General features: G+C 35.9%; 1 protein-coding gene across 8 annotated transcripts in view; it reads left to right on the forward strand.

Annotated features, from left to right (window-relative positions):
- The window catches only part of EVI5 (ecotropic viral integration site 5), an 81454-nt gene extending 67617 nt beyond the window's left edge, over window positions 1-13837 (forward strand). For 6 of the 8 annotated variants that reach the window (XM_054834334.1, XM_054834331.1, XM_054834330.1 and 3 more), the window contains one exon: window positions 12576-13837. In XM_054834334.1, the coding sequence (XP_054690309.1) occupies window positions 12576-12881 (306 nt within the window). In that variant the 3' untranslated portion in view covers window positions 12882-13837. Of the gene's footprint in view, window positions 1-10200; window positions 10269-12575 lie in introns of all 8 variants that reach the window. The other 2 variants (XM_054834335.1, XM_054834336.1) reach the window with 2 other exon arrangements.
- The last annotated feature ends 2862 nt before the right edge of the window (window positions 13838-16699 follow it).

Raw genomic sequence — 16699 nt, forward strand, 5'->3', positions numbered from 1 at the left:
TTAACTAAGCAATCAACAGGCAGAAGCATTATTACACAATGGAATCCCTATATATTTTATGAACATCAACGGTTTAATTAAATTAATTTTGAGTGAGTATAATTAACACAGAAAAGTTACACTTGTCCAAAAAGGTAGAATTGATTCCATAATGATGGTACTCCATTCTACAAATCTTTGGCCACAAACTCCATCTTCATCTTTGCATCAGATAAGGTTGATTCTTCTCCCTTCCCCCCCAGTAACAACCCCATCCACAAAATATCTTTCATATCTCATGAGAGTGAAGGAAGCCTCTAAATGTGAGCAGTGTAAGCAGGACAGCGATGTAGTCTGTCCTCAAACAGAGTAGGTATGACTTTGTTCACTTTGAGGGCAACGGTTCTAGGTATGAATCTTAACTGTTTCACTGCCACTACTGACAGATTAGATTCAATGATAAAATAAATGAAGGTTGGTGATTCTTCTCTTTACAAACATTTCCCTCCCTTTTTATTTTCTCTGACTGTATCCTACTGCATCAAAGCTCCCAATCTGTCTTGCTGAACAGTATACTAGTTCTTGGTGGCAGCAATAGAGACGAATATAGCTAGCTAGACTTTACTATGTCCTTATTTAGAGTTTGTCTGGATTCCCAAAGCAAGTAAACTGATTACAGATAAAGTTATTTCATTATCATGGCAAAAAGGCTCTTCTCTTGAGTGGTGAGGCTGTGTGACCTGTCTGATGTACTAATTAGACCTATGTTAGGATCTACCCTATGTTTCTGCCTATAAATCAAGTTTTGGGAATTGAAAGGTAGAGAGATTGAGGTTTGAATTTATCTGAGTAGTTGTTCCTTGCAAAAAATGTTGTGTTAGCAACCATACACAGGTGCCATCTATGTGAGAAAAGCTCAGGAGAGGAGTGCTATGTATTAGCTTGTAATATGTCTCTCTAAATTTATCTGAACGTAAGTGGGGCAAACAGTGGAAATGTGGTGGAAACTCCTCCTAAAATTCTTTTATCACTCTCAGAATGGCAGCCAGCACAGATGGAAGCAAATTCTGCAATCAGAAGCAAAAATAAGTGTTACTTAGTCCGTGTAAAAATGCTGAGTTTAACTCCTGCTTTAAAAGAACAGAGTAAAAGTGCGAAATGATAATTTCCTGTAACTGTTGCCCATAATGGGTACATTCTTAGTCTCTGTATCAGCCAGTACATTCTAGTTAATGCTTGAGGTTTCAGTAACGTTTGTATTTATAGATGTGTACTCTAGGGAGAAGGAGCATTGAGATTTAGGTTCTTCCATGGATATAACAACTGCAGTACATTCAGTGTGATCATGCTGCTATGTTAAAATACTTTTATGGCCATGTCCTCACTCCAAATAAACACTTCCATAAGAACTACTTGTAGGAAGAGTTTCTGGGAACTTTACTTCCACCTACCAACTAGCTATTTATAGAAACTTCCCAGGGCTAAGTCAGCTTAGAATTTTCTTTGGAATTGCATACAATCTCACTACAACAGACTTGTCAGATCTTAGAAAAATTCCCTCGAGATAAAATCTTAGTTACCAAAGACTGATTTCTTTTGAAAATAGGCTAAAAGTTGGGTACTTCCTTAGCACTGTTGCTATTTCAATTGCATATTTGATACAGAACTTCAAAGTTTAATTTGATTACACAGCACTAGATCAAAACCAGATTCTTTAACCATATAGTGCAGTGATCAAAAAGTCATGACCTCCCATTGATCGCTTTATTGGTTTCCTGTTCTGATTCACTGGAAACCTTCTGGTCTGAACACTTGTTGTGAGTTTTAATCTTTGTCACGTTTACAATACAGCAGACTTGTCTATGGTAAAACTGATATACAGCATAAATTTAACATCATATTTCCTTTTGGCTCAAGTGCTCTTTAACTGATAATGTTGAAAAAAACACTTTTTATAAAAACTTCAGTCAGGAAATCTAAGAGTACATTCAGAGCAATATGAAATAAATAACAGGACAATTGGAGATGAGCTTTCTTTTAATGCATCAAAACTATTTCATAGATTGTACGTAAACTTCCTGACATCTATAGGGATTTTGTAAAGCATTTTGTATTACTGTGAGACTGAATATGATTTACAGAAGCAGCAATTTTAAACAAAGGCCAAATATTTAAGTGCTATTTAAAAAAAAAACCCAGAAGCCTGAAATGACTCAGACTTGGAAATTTCTTGCTGTTCTTTTGCTTTTTCACTTATGACACACTGTCTAGTGATATGGTCAGCAAAGTTCATTTGAGATAAATATTTCAGGTTGTATACTAGTGTGTTACTCTGGGTTATCCTTTTAAAGTATGAGTTTCAAAACCAAAGGTAATTCTTTTGTGAAACAGGAGCATTTAGTAGTTAATTACATACATGAGCTTAGACTCCAAAGAGTGAATGATGAGTGGGGCAGATTGATCTAATGTTGTAGTACCTCATGACTGTTGCTTTTAATCTCACTATAGAAGATGGGGGGGGGGGGGGGATAACAATCCAGAGACTCTGGGTTTTTGTCTGTTAAGAACAGCAGCCATACTGATAGAACAAAAGAAAAAAAAGGCAGCCTAGGTCTGTTCAGGTACATAATATTGTCATTCACTGCTGTTCAGGTTTGGGCCCACAATAGGCTTGTCAAGCCTGGAGTTTAATACTTGCTCTGACCTCTGATCAGCTTCTGTTGTTGCCAGTTTCAAGGTGTTTTGCTGCAATTGCTGTAACAACTGGATAGATCATACTGCAGTTATATTAGATTGAATTCAGTTTATGAACTCCAGAAACAGTTGTACTGTTCTGAGATAGTACAGATCAAGAAGTTCAGACACATATGAGACCCTGAGACAATTGGATACGTACAGATGCAGTCTTCCTACCATTAAGTTATGCTGCAAATCAGCCTTCTTTGAACCCTTCTGCCATACTGAAAGTAATATAAAATTAATTTTCTCTATTTGCTTCTTTTTGCTTGTCCTAAAAACCCTAACAAATCAAATGAGCTTTTCTCCAAGATTCATTTTATTACACTTTAAAATAAGGAGCCAAATACTCCACCAAGTCCTCTAAGAACTTATGTCAACTGATTTTTTTTTTATCTTGCTACAAGCATTATAAAATTGTTTGGGGGGCAGATGAGATAATGCTAGCAGAAAGCAAATACAGCTCTGAACTCATCCATACAAAACAGAGTTAACTTTCTTTAGGAAATTATTTTATTGTTTATATTCTTTAGAAATACTGTTTTATAGAAACCACTAAACTTGCACTATTCTAGAATCATTAACTCATATCAGGGTTTGTTGTTGATTGTCTAGGTTTCCCCTTTTAGTCATGCTAAACTCAGTTGCAAGTAAATGGCCAAATGTGCTAAGGTGGATTCCAGACAGTCTTGAGTATGCTGGAGTGCAGCTTGGTTTTTCCTACAGGGACTGGCAAACAACTTAATTTCAAAGGTCACCGCCAGACTCCCTAAAAATCAGCATTTTGTTTATCTGACTGAAACGTCTGCTGAGTGAAAATTTTTAGATGAGGAAATGAATTTCCACATTTAAAGGATATCAAAGACAAAACTATGTCTTAAAAAAAAAGCTTCCATGATAAATGAAATGTTTAATTGTCTTTTATTAACTACTAAGCAAAGGAAACAACTTTGCAAACAGATTTTTAAATTCTTTCACTGCATATTATTTGTAAGTATGATCAAGACATTTCCTGCTTGCTTAATTCACAGTGCCTAATGCACTGGATTTCTTTTTTAAACAGCAATTTCAGTTTGCTTGATTTTGCTTAACCAGTCTAATTCATTAAATTAGAATCTGATTAGAATCTTGAGTACTGCCTTACAAACATGGCTTTTGGGGGTAAGGGAAAAGCAAAACCAAAGACAAATCATAAAGCTATGTCATGGTGATTCCAATCTGCTAAACCCCAAATCTGTCAAACCTCCACCCCAAACACTTCAGGCTAACTTTAATATTTGCAGTTTAAGTGAACTACAAGGGGTGAAAAGTATTTTTGTCCACATTAGTGTTGTAGTAAAACTTCCCTGAAATAGTTTTCCAGAGGTTTTTTTAGGTATTTTTAAATGTATTCACTTCCCCCTTATGCCCATGACTCTTCAACAACCCATTAGAACATGTTGAACAACTTGATTTCAACAAAATCTAGTTAATTTACTGGGATTTTTTTAATTTGGACATGAAATTAAATCTCGGAAAGGAGCAGTAAGAGAACAGCATAGTAACACTTCCTATTTAAGAATATAATTGTCTACTGTATCAATTTCAAAATTAGTTCAATCTTAAGCTGAAGCAGAATCTGTTTAGGAAATCTGAGAAGACTCAAAGTTGTTCAGGAAGAGTTTTAATCTTAATATTTGAAATTAAAAATAAAACTATGTGAAAGCAATAAATGAAGATGTAGCCTATTTCCTGAATTTCTCTACTAAGGATATTTCTGTTGCAGATATCTCTTTTCCATGTCTGCCTCACAGTGAAAGGAAAAGAGTTCATTGTGATTCCCCTCTGCCTTTTTTCTTTTTACATATTCCTTGCATATCTTTTGAGGTCTACAAAATGCATTTTAATTCAGTTTTTAAATCTCTAGAGGTAGATATGGCATTGGAGAAACCAAAATGGCTTCAATAAGAGATGTAGCGGTGGCCATCTCTGCAGCTTTTCATATGGATTGCACAGAAGAGAAGGCCATACAGTTCCTGTCTGCTGTTATCTTTCATACAGTGATCCATGGTATTAGGGCCTCTTCATCAGGAGAGAAGACAGTGATTGGGTAACAGGAGCAAGCAGACTAAATGAGAGTTCCTGGATTCAGCGTCTGGTTGGTTTGGGCTTCTTAAATCATCAGTAATTCCCAAGAATGACCCTTGTCTGGCATTGCTCATTGCTGTTATTTACAAGTTAATAATCCTAATTATGGCTACATTTATAGCTATGGCTTTAGAAAAAACCTTAATGTTAACTGAAGTGAAACAGGAAATTCACTGACACTGAAATAAAAGCCACAACTTCGAGCTTTGTCTTAATACAGTTACAATGATAACACATTTCTAATTTAACATACCTTTTTCGATTTTATTTTTAAATTTGTTAGAGAATGTGTCACACTTTCTAAACAAAGAGTGTTGTCATGTTATATGCAATATGTGTTGTTGACTTACTTTACACATAATCTTATTTTACATGTAATCTTGAGAGCTATACAAGTTGCCAGAAAGGTCTCAAAAGACTATCCTCTGTCTCTTGCATATGATCTACATGTTTGGATAAAAACTGTCTCATGCTTGAGGAAAATGAAGAATGTGTTTAACGTTGGTTTGGTTTGTGTTAAACTCTCTTTATTGCAGGATATATTAAACCATACTTAAGCTTTTTTTTAAGCCTCAGACTTTTCAAAGATCAGCAATGGCTTTCATTAAAATGCGCCAATACAGTTCTATCGTAATGCATGCCTAGCAGTCCCTTTCATATAAGGAAGCTAATTCTGTTGGGGAACTTTAGAAACCCCATTTGCATTGTAGCTGTATAGCCATTAAGCTTGCTAAGAATTGTTCTAGATGATGGATTGCTAATATTAGTTTCTGCAACTATTTGTTTAGCTCATGTCTCCATTTGTGCAGTGTTCATGTTGTGATGGTTTCAGTATGAATGTGGCTCACTGTGGAAGTACAACCATATATTTAAAAATGGTCTACAGAGACCTTAAGGTATCTAAAGAGTTGCTAGTGTTCATGGAAGTGAAAAAGTAGCATGAAAAGGCCTGCAACCTTAATGTTGTTTATTCTTTTTGTGTGTATGTGCAGAAATACTGCTGCATTGTAGTACCTACTGGACATAATATTTGTCCAAACTGATATTTGTCTCCCAAATGACAATGTATTTTCCATTAATTCAGTCTGAGATGCTGTGACTACTGACATAAGCATTTTTCCAAAAGAAGTTACTGGGAGCTTTTTTAAAGAAGTGATAGTGTACTAGTGTATGCCTTAAACTGGCGTGATCCCATCAACAATGGGAGAGGTCAGCAGTAAGTAGCAGTCAACTGTTAAGTATGATAAAGGATCCCATTAGATGCTGTGGACTGTTACTCTCAGGAATTTTTAGGAACTCAAATTTAATTGCTTTTATTCATGTTAAGTATGATTATAATTTAATAGATTATAAACTGATATTTTTAATCGTCTTGTAATTAGATTTTGATTTCTAAATCTCTCTTTTCACGTTGCCAAGTTGACAATGTTTTTCTGAATTATAGGACATGTATTTGAAAATGCTTATGACTTGTTTCTCTTCAGTTAAATGTGGTTAGATCATACTTTCAGCAACATTCTAGTTTTCTTTTTAATCATGTTTGGTTTTGAAGCAGGAAATCTTATTAAGACTTCCTACTGTTACTAAGGTGGAGACAAATAAAGAGCAAACTCTGATTTTTAGATTCCTCTTGCTGTAAGTAAAAGCACTGAGAATTCAGTATCTTTATTCTTTAAATAAAAATTTAACATACTGCTTTCTCCCACAACCAGTTTCATTCACCCAAGGCAGTGGTCATATTTTTACCGTATTTGATCTCACTTGTGTATTGCTTGCTTATCCCACTGTGAGTAGATTGAATATTTATTGGCAAGCTTTGTTAAAACTCTTTACTACTTCAGAATTGAGTAAATTTCAATAATTAGTTACTGAAGCCTTTTAAAGGGAGCAGAAAGTAACATTTATTTTGACTTCTTTCCACCACTGCATTCCTAACTTTAAAAAAAACTCCCAGGTTACAAAAAATGTCTCCCAGAGCTTAAGCAGAACTCTCACAAAGTCCGACTTGAGAATTTGACTTCTCTTTTTAAAAAACAAAGGGGCTTAGAAATATAAATTGCTTGAAACTGACTAGCACCCTTCACAGTATTTTATGATTCTATGATTTAACATGGAAGAACTTCTGAATTGTACTACGACTTCTAAATTTCTCTTTACTGTCTCTCCTTCATGCCTGGCTTGATGAGGCAGTCAGCATCAGGTAAGAAAGTTTATTCTGAGGTTCAAGGATCTGATTGTTAACTTTTTTCAGCTCTTTTGAATTTGTGAAAGTACACTTACCTGTTAAGAATCTGTACAAATAAAGTATTTTCATATGTTGACCAGTAGGATATACAGTTTGTCTTTAAAATGCTGAATTCTTTAGGCACAAGAAGGTATATAAATGCAAATATTAAGATTCTGTTCTTGATTCAGTTGGCTTCTGAAGAGATAATGATGACATACATTTTGGTCACAGTGTTATTAACCCTTTGAAATGTCCTAAAGACCACATGAATGTTCTGTAGTGAAAACTGGGTTGAAGCTGCAGTCATCTAAACAATACGACCTGGATTTGAGAATTAAAAGCAAAACATGTGGGTTTACCAGGCTTGGTTGTTTTTTTCAGATGTGATCAGATTTGAGATTCTTGCAAAACTGAAGCAGTAAGAAACAGCCAAGGCTCATTTGAATGTCACTTGTTGGGGTGACTGACAGAGGTCTAGTTCCCTTTACGTGGAGGGCCAGACCTGAAGCTGAAAGATTTTTACCAATATTGGCTATTTGTACAAAAGAGAACAGAACTGACAGACCTTGGGGTATAAGTCCATACTCTGCTCAACATGGCTGCAAGAAAAAGGGCTGTTCTTTTTCCTTCATGTGGAATGATAAGGATAGAGTAGAACTAGGGTTTGAGAGTGGCAGTGTTAGGGTTGGGTCCGTGCACTGCTCCCCTTCCAAGTACTTAGTCTGATTTCCCATTATCTTGATATGCTTGGCTACACGAATGACAAGATCTTGGCATAATGCTTTACTTCCTACTTTAAGGTCTGTTTCTATGTTCAAATAAAACACTGACAGCAAGAATCTGAAGAAGTCTCTCTTAAAAAGATGACAGATGAGCTTCAATGTGAATAATGTAATTCATCAACTGCAAAAATATAAGCCATACCTACATGATGGCAAACACAGAATTGGTAGTTAAAAATCAGAAAAATATATTTTTGAGTTGTTACTGAGAATCCTCTGACATTGGCTTAGTGTGCAACAGCAGCCAAAAGACAAGACAATGTTGGGCATCAATAGGAGGTATATTAAAAACAAAATAATGGGGTTTATATTGCCACTACAGAATCTTGGTGTGGGGCTGGTCTCTACACCTCAAGATGGGTGTAGAGAGTTTAAAGAAGGCCTGTAGGGAAGTTAAAGAGCAACTAAAATGATCAGTGGTCTTGAGTGCTGCCTGCTCATGAGAGGCTAAAAAGACTTGGGACTCATCTGTTTCAGAGAGAAGGCTCAGGGAGGTGTTATGATGTAAGCTTCAGAATCATGACTGCAGAATTGCTTTTCATCACTTGTTCCTGCATTACTAGAATTTGAGGGCAATTCCTGAAACAAGCAGGAGATTAGTTTAAAACAAAAAAAAAAAAAAGGAATTTCTGAAACTTACTGCTACAGGAAGCTGTGGAGGTAGACAGCAAATAAAAAAATCAGTCATGGACAACTGGTCTATAAATGGATGCTGAAACAGCTATGAAGAGATTCACTCTCATATCTACTACAACAGTTTCTGGACAAGTGAGTGGGTGCTTGGGAATATGAAGGGAATGGATTGCAAAAATCAGTTATATTCACATGTTTTCCCTTAAAAACAAAACAACATGAAAGTCATTGTCACTGTTGGAGACAGAATATTAGGCTGATAGACCATTGCCGTGAGCCAGTAGGACACTTATGTTCCCATTTGAAAAAGATACTGCTTTTCTATTAGAAGTGCAGAGGCTCACTTGCTAGACTATGAAGTTATGTGAGAGTACAAAACTTTTCATTTTAAGAAACTTCTATTTTAGAGCCCTAACATGGCATTAGCCACTGGTACCTAATCGCATTGGAGTGCATGCTGTCTGCAAGTTGTTTCAAATGCTTTAAGAAGCTTTACAAAGCCTTGCTGCTGCAACAGAAATTGCAGATAATCAGGCTTCTTCAGAAATGCTCCTGGAAAAAAGTTAGAGGTGCCCTTGAAGTCTTCAGCTCTGAAACTACACAAAACTGAAAATAGTGCACAGCTGTTCCAAACCTTTTCTGTTGGATACTTTTAATTTCTTGAAGATTAGTTGCTTTCATCAATGTTCATGTTTACAAAAAAAAAAAAGATGCAAATAAGATTCTACCTTCAATTGAAAAACAACTTAGTTTATTTTCAAGATTAAAGTGATATTTTTATTTTACAATTAGAAATCTAACATGCTGTTGAAGACTAGGCTTTGTGATAAATTAATATACTGACATTTAATGTAAAGGCATTTGGATTCAAATGACAGCATTTACTTTTTTTAGCAAGTGCAGTAACTTTGGCAGATACAAACTATTTCAATTTCTCAAACTTGAAATGGCTGCCATAAGAACAGTAACACATATCCCACTGCTCTGCTCTCCACAGATCACTGAATTGTGATCTATCTTTCAGGTTGGAAGGGACTCTGGGAGGCCTCTAGTCCAACTGTCTGCTCAAAACAGGATCAACACTGAATTCAAAGCAGGTCGCTTAGGGCTTTGTCAGTTGGGTGTTGAAACCCACTGAAGATGGAGAGTCCGCAGTCTCTGAACAACCTGTTCTAATTCTTAACTAGCCTTGTAGCAATTATTTTCCCTTCATATTCAAACACAACCTTGCGGTTTGTGTTATGATCAATGTCTTTTCTCCCACCTTGTACTATAGTACAAGAAACAGGTTTCTGTTACCTTAATGTATAAGCTCCTGCCCCTTAACTGTCTTGGTGACTCTCCACTGAATCTACTCGTTAACACCTTGTACTGAGGAAGGAGTGAGATAGCAAGTGTAGAATAAAACAAATGCAGTCTAACAAGTGCCAGATAAGAATCGGTTCCCGTGATGTACTGGCTATGCCTTTGTCAATACAGCCCAGAATGCTGTTAGCCTTTGTCACTGCTAAAGGACACTGCAGATTCACGTGTAGCCTCCTGTGTGTCAGGAGCCCCGTGTCCTCTTCAGCAGTTTTGCTATTCAGCCTGTCCCTCCCCACAATGCAAATTCTATGCTACAGTGTTTGTGCTTCTGGCTGAGACAGCTGTTTTTCAAGCAGAGAAGTTACAGAACTGTATGACCATTGATAAACTTGTCACATGTATTCTCTACAGTACGTTCATGTTTCTTCCTAGCAGTCTGGTTCCCCTTGGATGTGAGGAGTACTTGAGAAAAAGGGCAGGTAAGTGTAAAGCTGCAGGTCAAAAGTGTTTCTGAAGGTTCACAGATTGTGCATCCTTTCATTAGAGTAACAACACGCTGTTTTCCCAGACTCACTTTAGGAATTGGCAAAGGCTGTGTCTATTCATGATTTTTTCCACCAACAGCGTTTTCCACAAACTCTTAATTGGTGTTTGGAAAGGCTACTGCATAAAAACGTGAAGCCATGATTTTATCATGTTACCTAAATACATTCATCTAAAGGTATCATGTATTGAAGTCTTCAGAAAAAACAGTCGAGGTCACTGGGTTGCTTTTCTCAATGTTCAAAATATAAAGCTGATACTCAATGTTAGTTAATTTCAGGTGAACCAATGGCTTAACTGTGCAGATGTAAAAGCATATAATTTCTTACTCTAATATGGAATTTGTAGTCACTTGTACAGTGAAGTTTTTTTCTGTGGTGAGGATGGAAAGAAATTGTTGGGTTTCATTTTGTTTTTTGGTGTGTTTATTTTCTTGGTGACTAAAATCGATAGCTGTTTTGGAAACTTCATGTGGCAGCTAATCTGATCATATTGTAGGATATTTTTTATTATTATTTTATTTCTAAATAACACAGGAATCTCTGTATCAGGCTTTCTGTATCTAGGTATGTAAGCTAGAAAAAAATATTCCAGATACACGTTACTGTCCAGTATCTAATATTTGGCATAAGCTGATTTCACTTGCTTCATGAATTATGCTGTGCAGTTGTGGAACTCTGTTTTGCTTGTCTTTACACAAGCAAGTTCCTCATGCAATGACTGCAGCCTACATGTATGTGATAAAAATGCAAAAAACTAACATTAGTATGTAGTTACAACCAAGGTCTAGACTTATAGTGTGTACCCGTATTCCAAACAGGGATATTTTGATATACATTAAAAGCTGGAGCTTTTACATGCTGTTAACATCCGATTTGATGGCTTCTAGCATGATTATAACTCTTGTGATCTTTTTTCAACCCCTCTTTTATTCTTATGTTTTGCATAAGCCCATGGTAAATACAGAGATTTCTTCTTCCCCAAATGGACAGGTAAAATCTGTCGGTGTCAATAACAAGGACCTACGTGCACTTTTTATTTATCAAAGTAAATATTGCTTCAGATTTCTGTAATGTCAAATAGATTTGTGTAAAGAAGCTCTTCAGGCTTTTTCTTTCTATCTTCCAGGGCTCTGTTACTGTGAAAAGTCACAAAATAGCACTTGGTGCATCTTCCTTTTGAAGCTTCCAAAGTGACATTAGGAAGTTTCTGCAATGCATTTTTAATGTTTTCCTGCATCCTTAGGATTTTTTATCTTAATACTCTTAGACTGTCAAAGTGACCCTGAGGTAGTTGCTACTAAAAGCTAGCAAAAGTGAAATTCTAAAACAAACAAACAAAACAACAAAAAAACCACAACCACTCATGAATGTCTTCCATGAGTTGCAGTTATTTTCACTAAATTAACAGGGGACTTGCCAGACTTCAGAGCTTTAGGTTTTACTTTTTGAATAGCTTGAGTGTATGGTTGTAATAGTTTATCACTCCACAGTGCATTTTGAATTAAAATGCTATCGTATCTCTCTGTGGTCTGATAATCATTTTTGTTCTGTTCTCTTAAAATTGAAACTGTAATCTACTTATGCTGTACAAAGAAGTTTCTTTCATACTTCTTGATCTGACATCTCATTAGGTCTGAACTAGATAATGAAAAGACACTCAATCTTGCAGTGTAGACAGAGCTAAGCATATTTTGGGGTTGTGGGGTTTTTTTTCTGTGTGTAACTGGCAATATTCACTTGGGACCCTGCTCTTTGGGATTGAGGGAGGACTTTTCTCAAGTGAGAAATTAGGTGATAAGGGAAAGAATGGAACTGTGAAAGTAAGATGTGAAGGCTAAAAGTGCTGTCAAAACAAATAGGCCACTCTAGAAAGCTAACTATAAATCATACACATGAGGATATTAAAGATGCAGTAAATAGCCTGGAGGAATTTGTCATTAGTGATTCTAGATATGCCTTGATTATTAAGCCCTAAAACTGAAATGGGTGGAAGGAGAATTTTGGAAAATTCCAAATACTATTTAAGACATTCTTTCAAGGTCTCTGCTTGGGCAGCCAGAAGTGAGAAGTCACTTTGTTCTGATTCCAGCTGAGTTTCAAAGTGATGGTCAAATGTGCTACTTCTAGATCTAGCATTTAATTTAATCCAGGAAGGGTTCAATAAGACATTTCTTGGAAATGTGGGTTGTGTTGCTGCTGGACTCTTCAGCTCTAACTGTTAACTTCTGCTTTTTCTAACAGATCAAATGTCTAAAAGGCCAGAGAGACTTCTCAGACCAACCCACTTTTGATGGGATTCACATTGTCAACCATTTCACAGGAGATGATGAATCATTTCATTCTTCTGATGAAGATTTTATAACTAACTCCATACAGGAGAGTGGGGTGAACTTTCATCTACATGGGAGGACTGGTCAGATGGCTTTGGATCACGCAGTTGTAGACAGCAGTGACAGTGATACTGAGGAAAGTGCCCTTCAGACTGGGAATTCAGACAAGATGGTTTCCAGGCAGAGAAGAATGGAATCATACTCTACTACTGTGTGATTATCACTGTGACTAACATTGAACTCTTTCATATTTCTTTAAGGGTGAGATTTTCAGATAATTGAAACTATCCAGCAGTTGGTTTAGGTAACTATTGGAGCTGGTCTGGCCTGTGATAAATATATATATGTATTGTCTATCTGCCTTCTTTGCCAAATCTTGCTAGTGACATACTATTGCCATAAAACAGGCTGGGAAGAAGTTGATAGATGACAGTTCTGACAGTATTACTGAATGTTCCTTGGTTTAGAAACTGCAAATATATCATTTCTTTAATGCATAAGAACCATTTTTGCTGTTCACACAGGAATTTTTTTCCTCAAAAGAAGTTGCTCTTGTGCAATATTTTATGCTCTGAACAAATGTGTATGTTTTACATTGTTACCCATTTGTGATCAAGATGGATCCTAGTAAACCATCTGATCATGACACAAATATATATATAAAATTATCTTATGCTTCTCAATTACTTTTATTTTTACTAAAGGTATTGGATGCCCACAGAAGGCTTGAAAGAGGAGCCTTTATCTGTACTACTTCGTATATGCAAATAATGGTCACTAATGTCATAAAGGTGTTTTTCACCATTTTCACTTAAATCTATGTGCATCTGCTTTTGATGTTGCTAAATAATACCTGGTCTGAATATATTAATTACAATAATGTTTATTTTGTACATATTTATATATCTATACCAAGCTGAAAATGTACATTACACCATTTTATATGAGGAATGTAAATGTTGCAATATTACTGTCTCTGGTATTCTAACAGGAAAATTTACTTCTGTATATACACACTAGAAATGAATTAATAAAGGCAAAACACTAACTTTAAGTTTCAGCCTAACTACACTAACAGGTTCATGTTGGAAATGCTTGTTCAAAACACTATTGACTGAAATCTTTTACCCTCATATATATGTAATGAAAATAAATTTTTCATGATTTAACAAGGTTGCAGCATTCACTGTTTAGTCACTTCTGAGCTACAGCCCTTGGTTACCATGTAATTACTCACTGGCTCTAGATTAGAGTGGTAGTTCAAATAAGGTGAAAAATTATTCATGTCTTACAGTTAGTTCTAATGAAGGCATGGTCAGTGCAGTAAAAAGTTAAATCCAGTCATCTTACAGTTTTAAGAGCTATCTAGGAAATAAGCTATTGGTCCTTTCACCAAAGAGCTGTGATTTACCAAAGCAGTAAGAGTTGAGCTGAGCATTCCGTTTTCATGCTCTCCTGAAAACTGAGATCCAGTAAAATGGCCCTAGCTTCTTGAACAGAACAAGGTTATCTGCTGTTGTCATATGAACACTCACTTGCCCTCTCAAATGACAGCAAGTCAAGAATATTCTTAATGGCAGCTATTATTACTTTCTTACATAATTAAACAATCTTTAAGACTTCTTTTCTAGCAATGTTTGCAACTGTTCTATTAATAAAGCCATGCATAAGTTGGTACTGATGTACGTTATCTGTCTTGCTACCCATGAGAAGCAGCATAGTTGTTTAAAATTGCAAAAGTGTGGAAGTGCTGAAGACATCTGCTAGTCCTGTTAGGCATTTCCTTTATTTTGAATGAGCCTTCAGAAAGGAACAATACAACTGAGGACATAACAAATGTTTGAAGAATGATAGGGAAAGCTGCAAGGAAGAACCACATTCTGGGCCTCTCAACAGTATTATCTGTGCAGGTGCAATCTAATTTAAATCTTAAAGCAGGTAGGTGACAAATTCCAAGTTACTGACTTCTGCAGCTCCCAGCTTGCTTCAGTATTTCTGTAAAATTTTCCCACATCATGTCAGTGAATGCATAGTTCCCAGTATAGCCTGTTGAAATTGCCATCTCTGAGGCAGGTTAGCTGAATTTGATTCTGATATCTGTTGAAAGTTTCATCTATGCAAAACCAAATCAGGAGCACTTTTGTTCACTAACAAGTAACAGTTGCCTTCCACTGAGCATCTGGTAACTTATGTTTGCACCTGGATAATTGTTGCCCAAGAGGATAGGTGACAAATGTCTTGTTGCCTGTCATCAATACCAGCTGCAAGTCTCTCTTAAAGGTAATGTTCTACAATAAGTGGCAGGAGCAAAATTCAGTTGGAGAGCCATAAAATCCTGTCTGTTTGAACAGTGAAGTGTTATGATTTTGCAATAACTGCCTTACTGTTCAAGTGATAGCAAATGAGATTAGATGGCAAGGGTTATTTCCTGAACTTTTGTGGTTTAAAAATATATTAATAGCATAAAGACTGATACTGAATAACAGCATAAATAAAAATATCAAGGGAAAAGCAAAAGTCCTTATCCAACTAACTGCATCTCTTCTAGTGATGAAGGTGAATCAATGGACGTTGTGCACTTTCAGAAGACTTAGTTACACACAAAATATCCTAGGAAGACAACTCAAGAGGCTGTTCAGAATCATACTGCTTTTTCTGCAACTATTCTGCCAAAAAATAACACTAATCTCTTTGCCTATGTGTATTGTAATTTGAATATGCACCAGAATAATGTCAAATAATCAACAGCATAGACAATATTTACTAATGTGTCAATAAAGCATATTAATTGTGCACCATGACTGCTTGCATGACCACCTAACAACTATTGCCATTCTCTTAGATTTGCTCTTACATGCAGGCTGTAAGATCTCAATGTGAATGCTAAAAGCAGAAGGTTAAAAAGCACATAAACATGAAAACAAGATTCTTGAATATGCAAGTGCTGCAGCTGAGAAGGCAGGTGAAATAGGGAAGGGGGATGCCCTGCTATATACAGAATTCCCATGTAAATTACATTTGTGTTTGGTAGTGAGAATTGTTCTGCTTTCCCAATCTGATAATCAATGTTTTCACTAGCTACAGAAGCCTCAATATTTACATTTTCTTATTTCTCCAGGCTAAGGGAGTGAATATTTTAGGTCCTAATAGCATAGATCTCCTAACTTTTAATACTTCATGTATTAGAAGTTTGTAACATTTGTGAAAAATTGGGAATGTGACTAGTTGGGAGAAAGTGCATCTGTGAAGAAGCATATATTACATTCATGTCTCAACAACTATCTGTTCATTTTTGAATAAAAATTATTCCAATTTTTGCAGGCCTCATCTACATACACATTCACAAAGTAGTATTTTCCACCAAATTCAATTTTCAACCATATGTGTCATTTCCAATATTATTTTAACTAAATTGTTAAGAAAGTGGTTAAAAGAACTATCCACGTAGGGGGTTGCATGAATTTAACAAAACCACGTTGTAAATCTTGTACTATTGAACTTAGTCAGTACTCAGTTCTTTCATGGAACTGCAACACAGAAGGAATTGCATGTTTCTCTGGGGTTTTTAATGTAATCACTGTTCTGTATCAGAGACTATGCTAGTGACTTAGTGAAATTTGATGCTCATACAACATTTATATTTTAAACTAGAATGACCTAAAGATACCTTAGCATAAAAATATCCACATTTTAGACTGGATGTGCTGCTAATTCCCTTACCTGTAGAGGCTCCAAAAAACATAACTCATTTTGGGAGAAGGTAGAGGATAATGCAAATCCCCTAGGAAAGCCATTAGGCTAGTCCTGGAGACTAAAATAAAAAATCAACCTATAAAATAGATGTTAGTGCAATCTAAGTGGAAAGTACTGTGTTATGTTTAATTATGCACCAGCTACTGAGACTCTGCCTATTGAGAGGGAAGAAGGAAGCTCTGTATCAACTAACGGATATCTGGATTTAAAGAAGTTAATTTTTGCTCTATGAAATACTTTTACCAGTATGATTGCACCAATATAGTTTTTGTAATTCTCTGA

This window comes from Grus americana, chromosome 8, assembly GCF_028858705.1.
Source record: "Grus americana isolate bGruAme1 chromosome 8, bGruAme1.mat, whole genome shotgun sequence".
Taxonomy (NCBI): Eukaryota; Metazoa; Chordata; class Aves; order Gruiformes; family Gruidae; genus Grus; species Grus americana.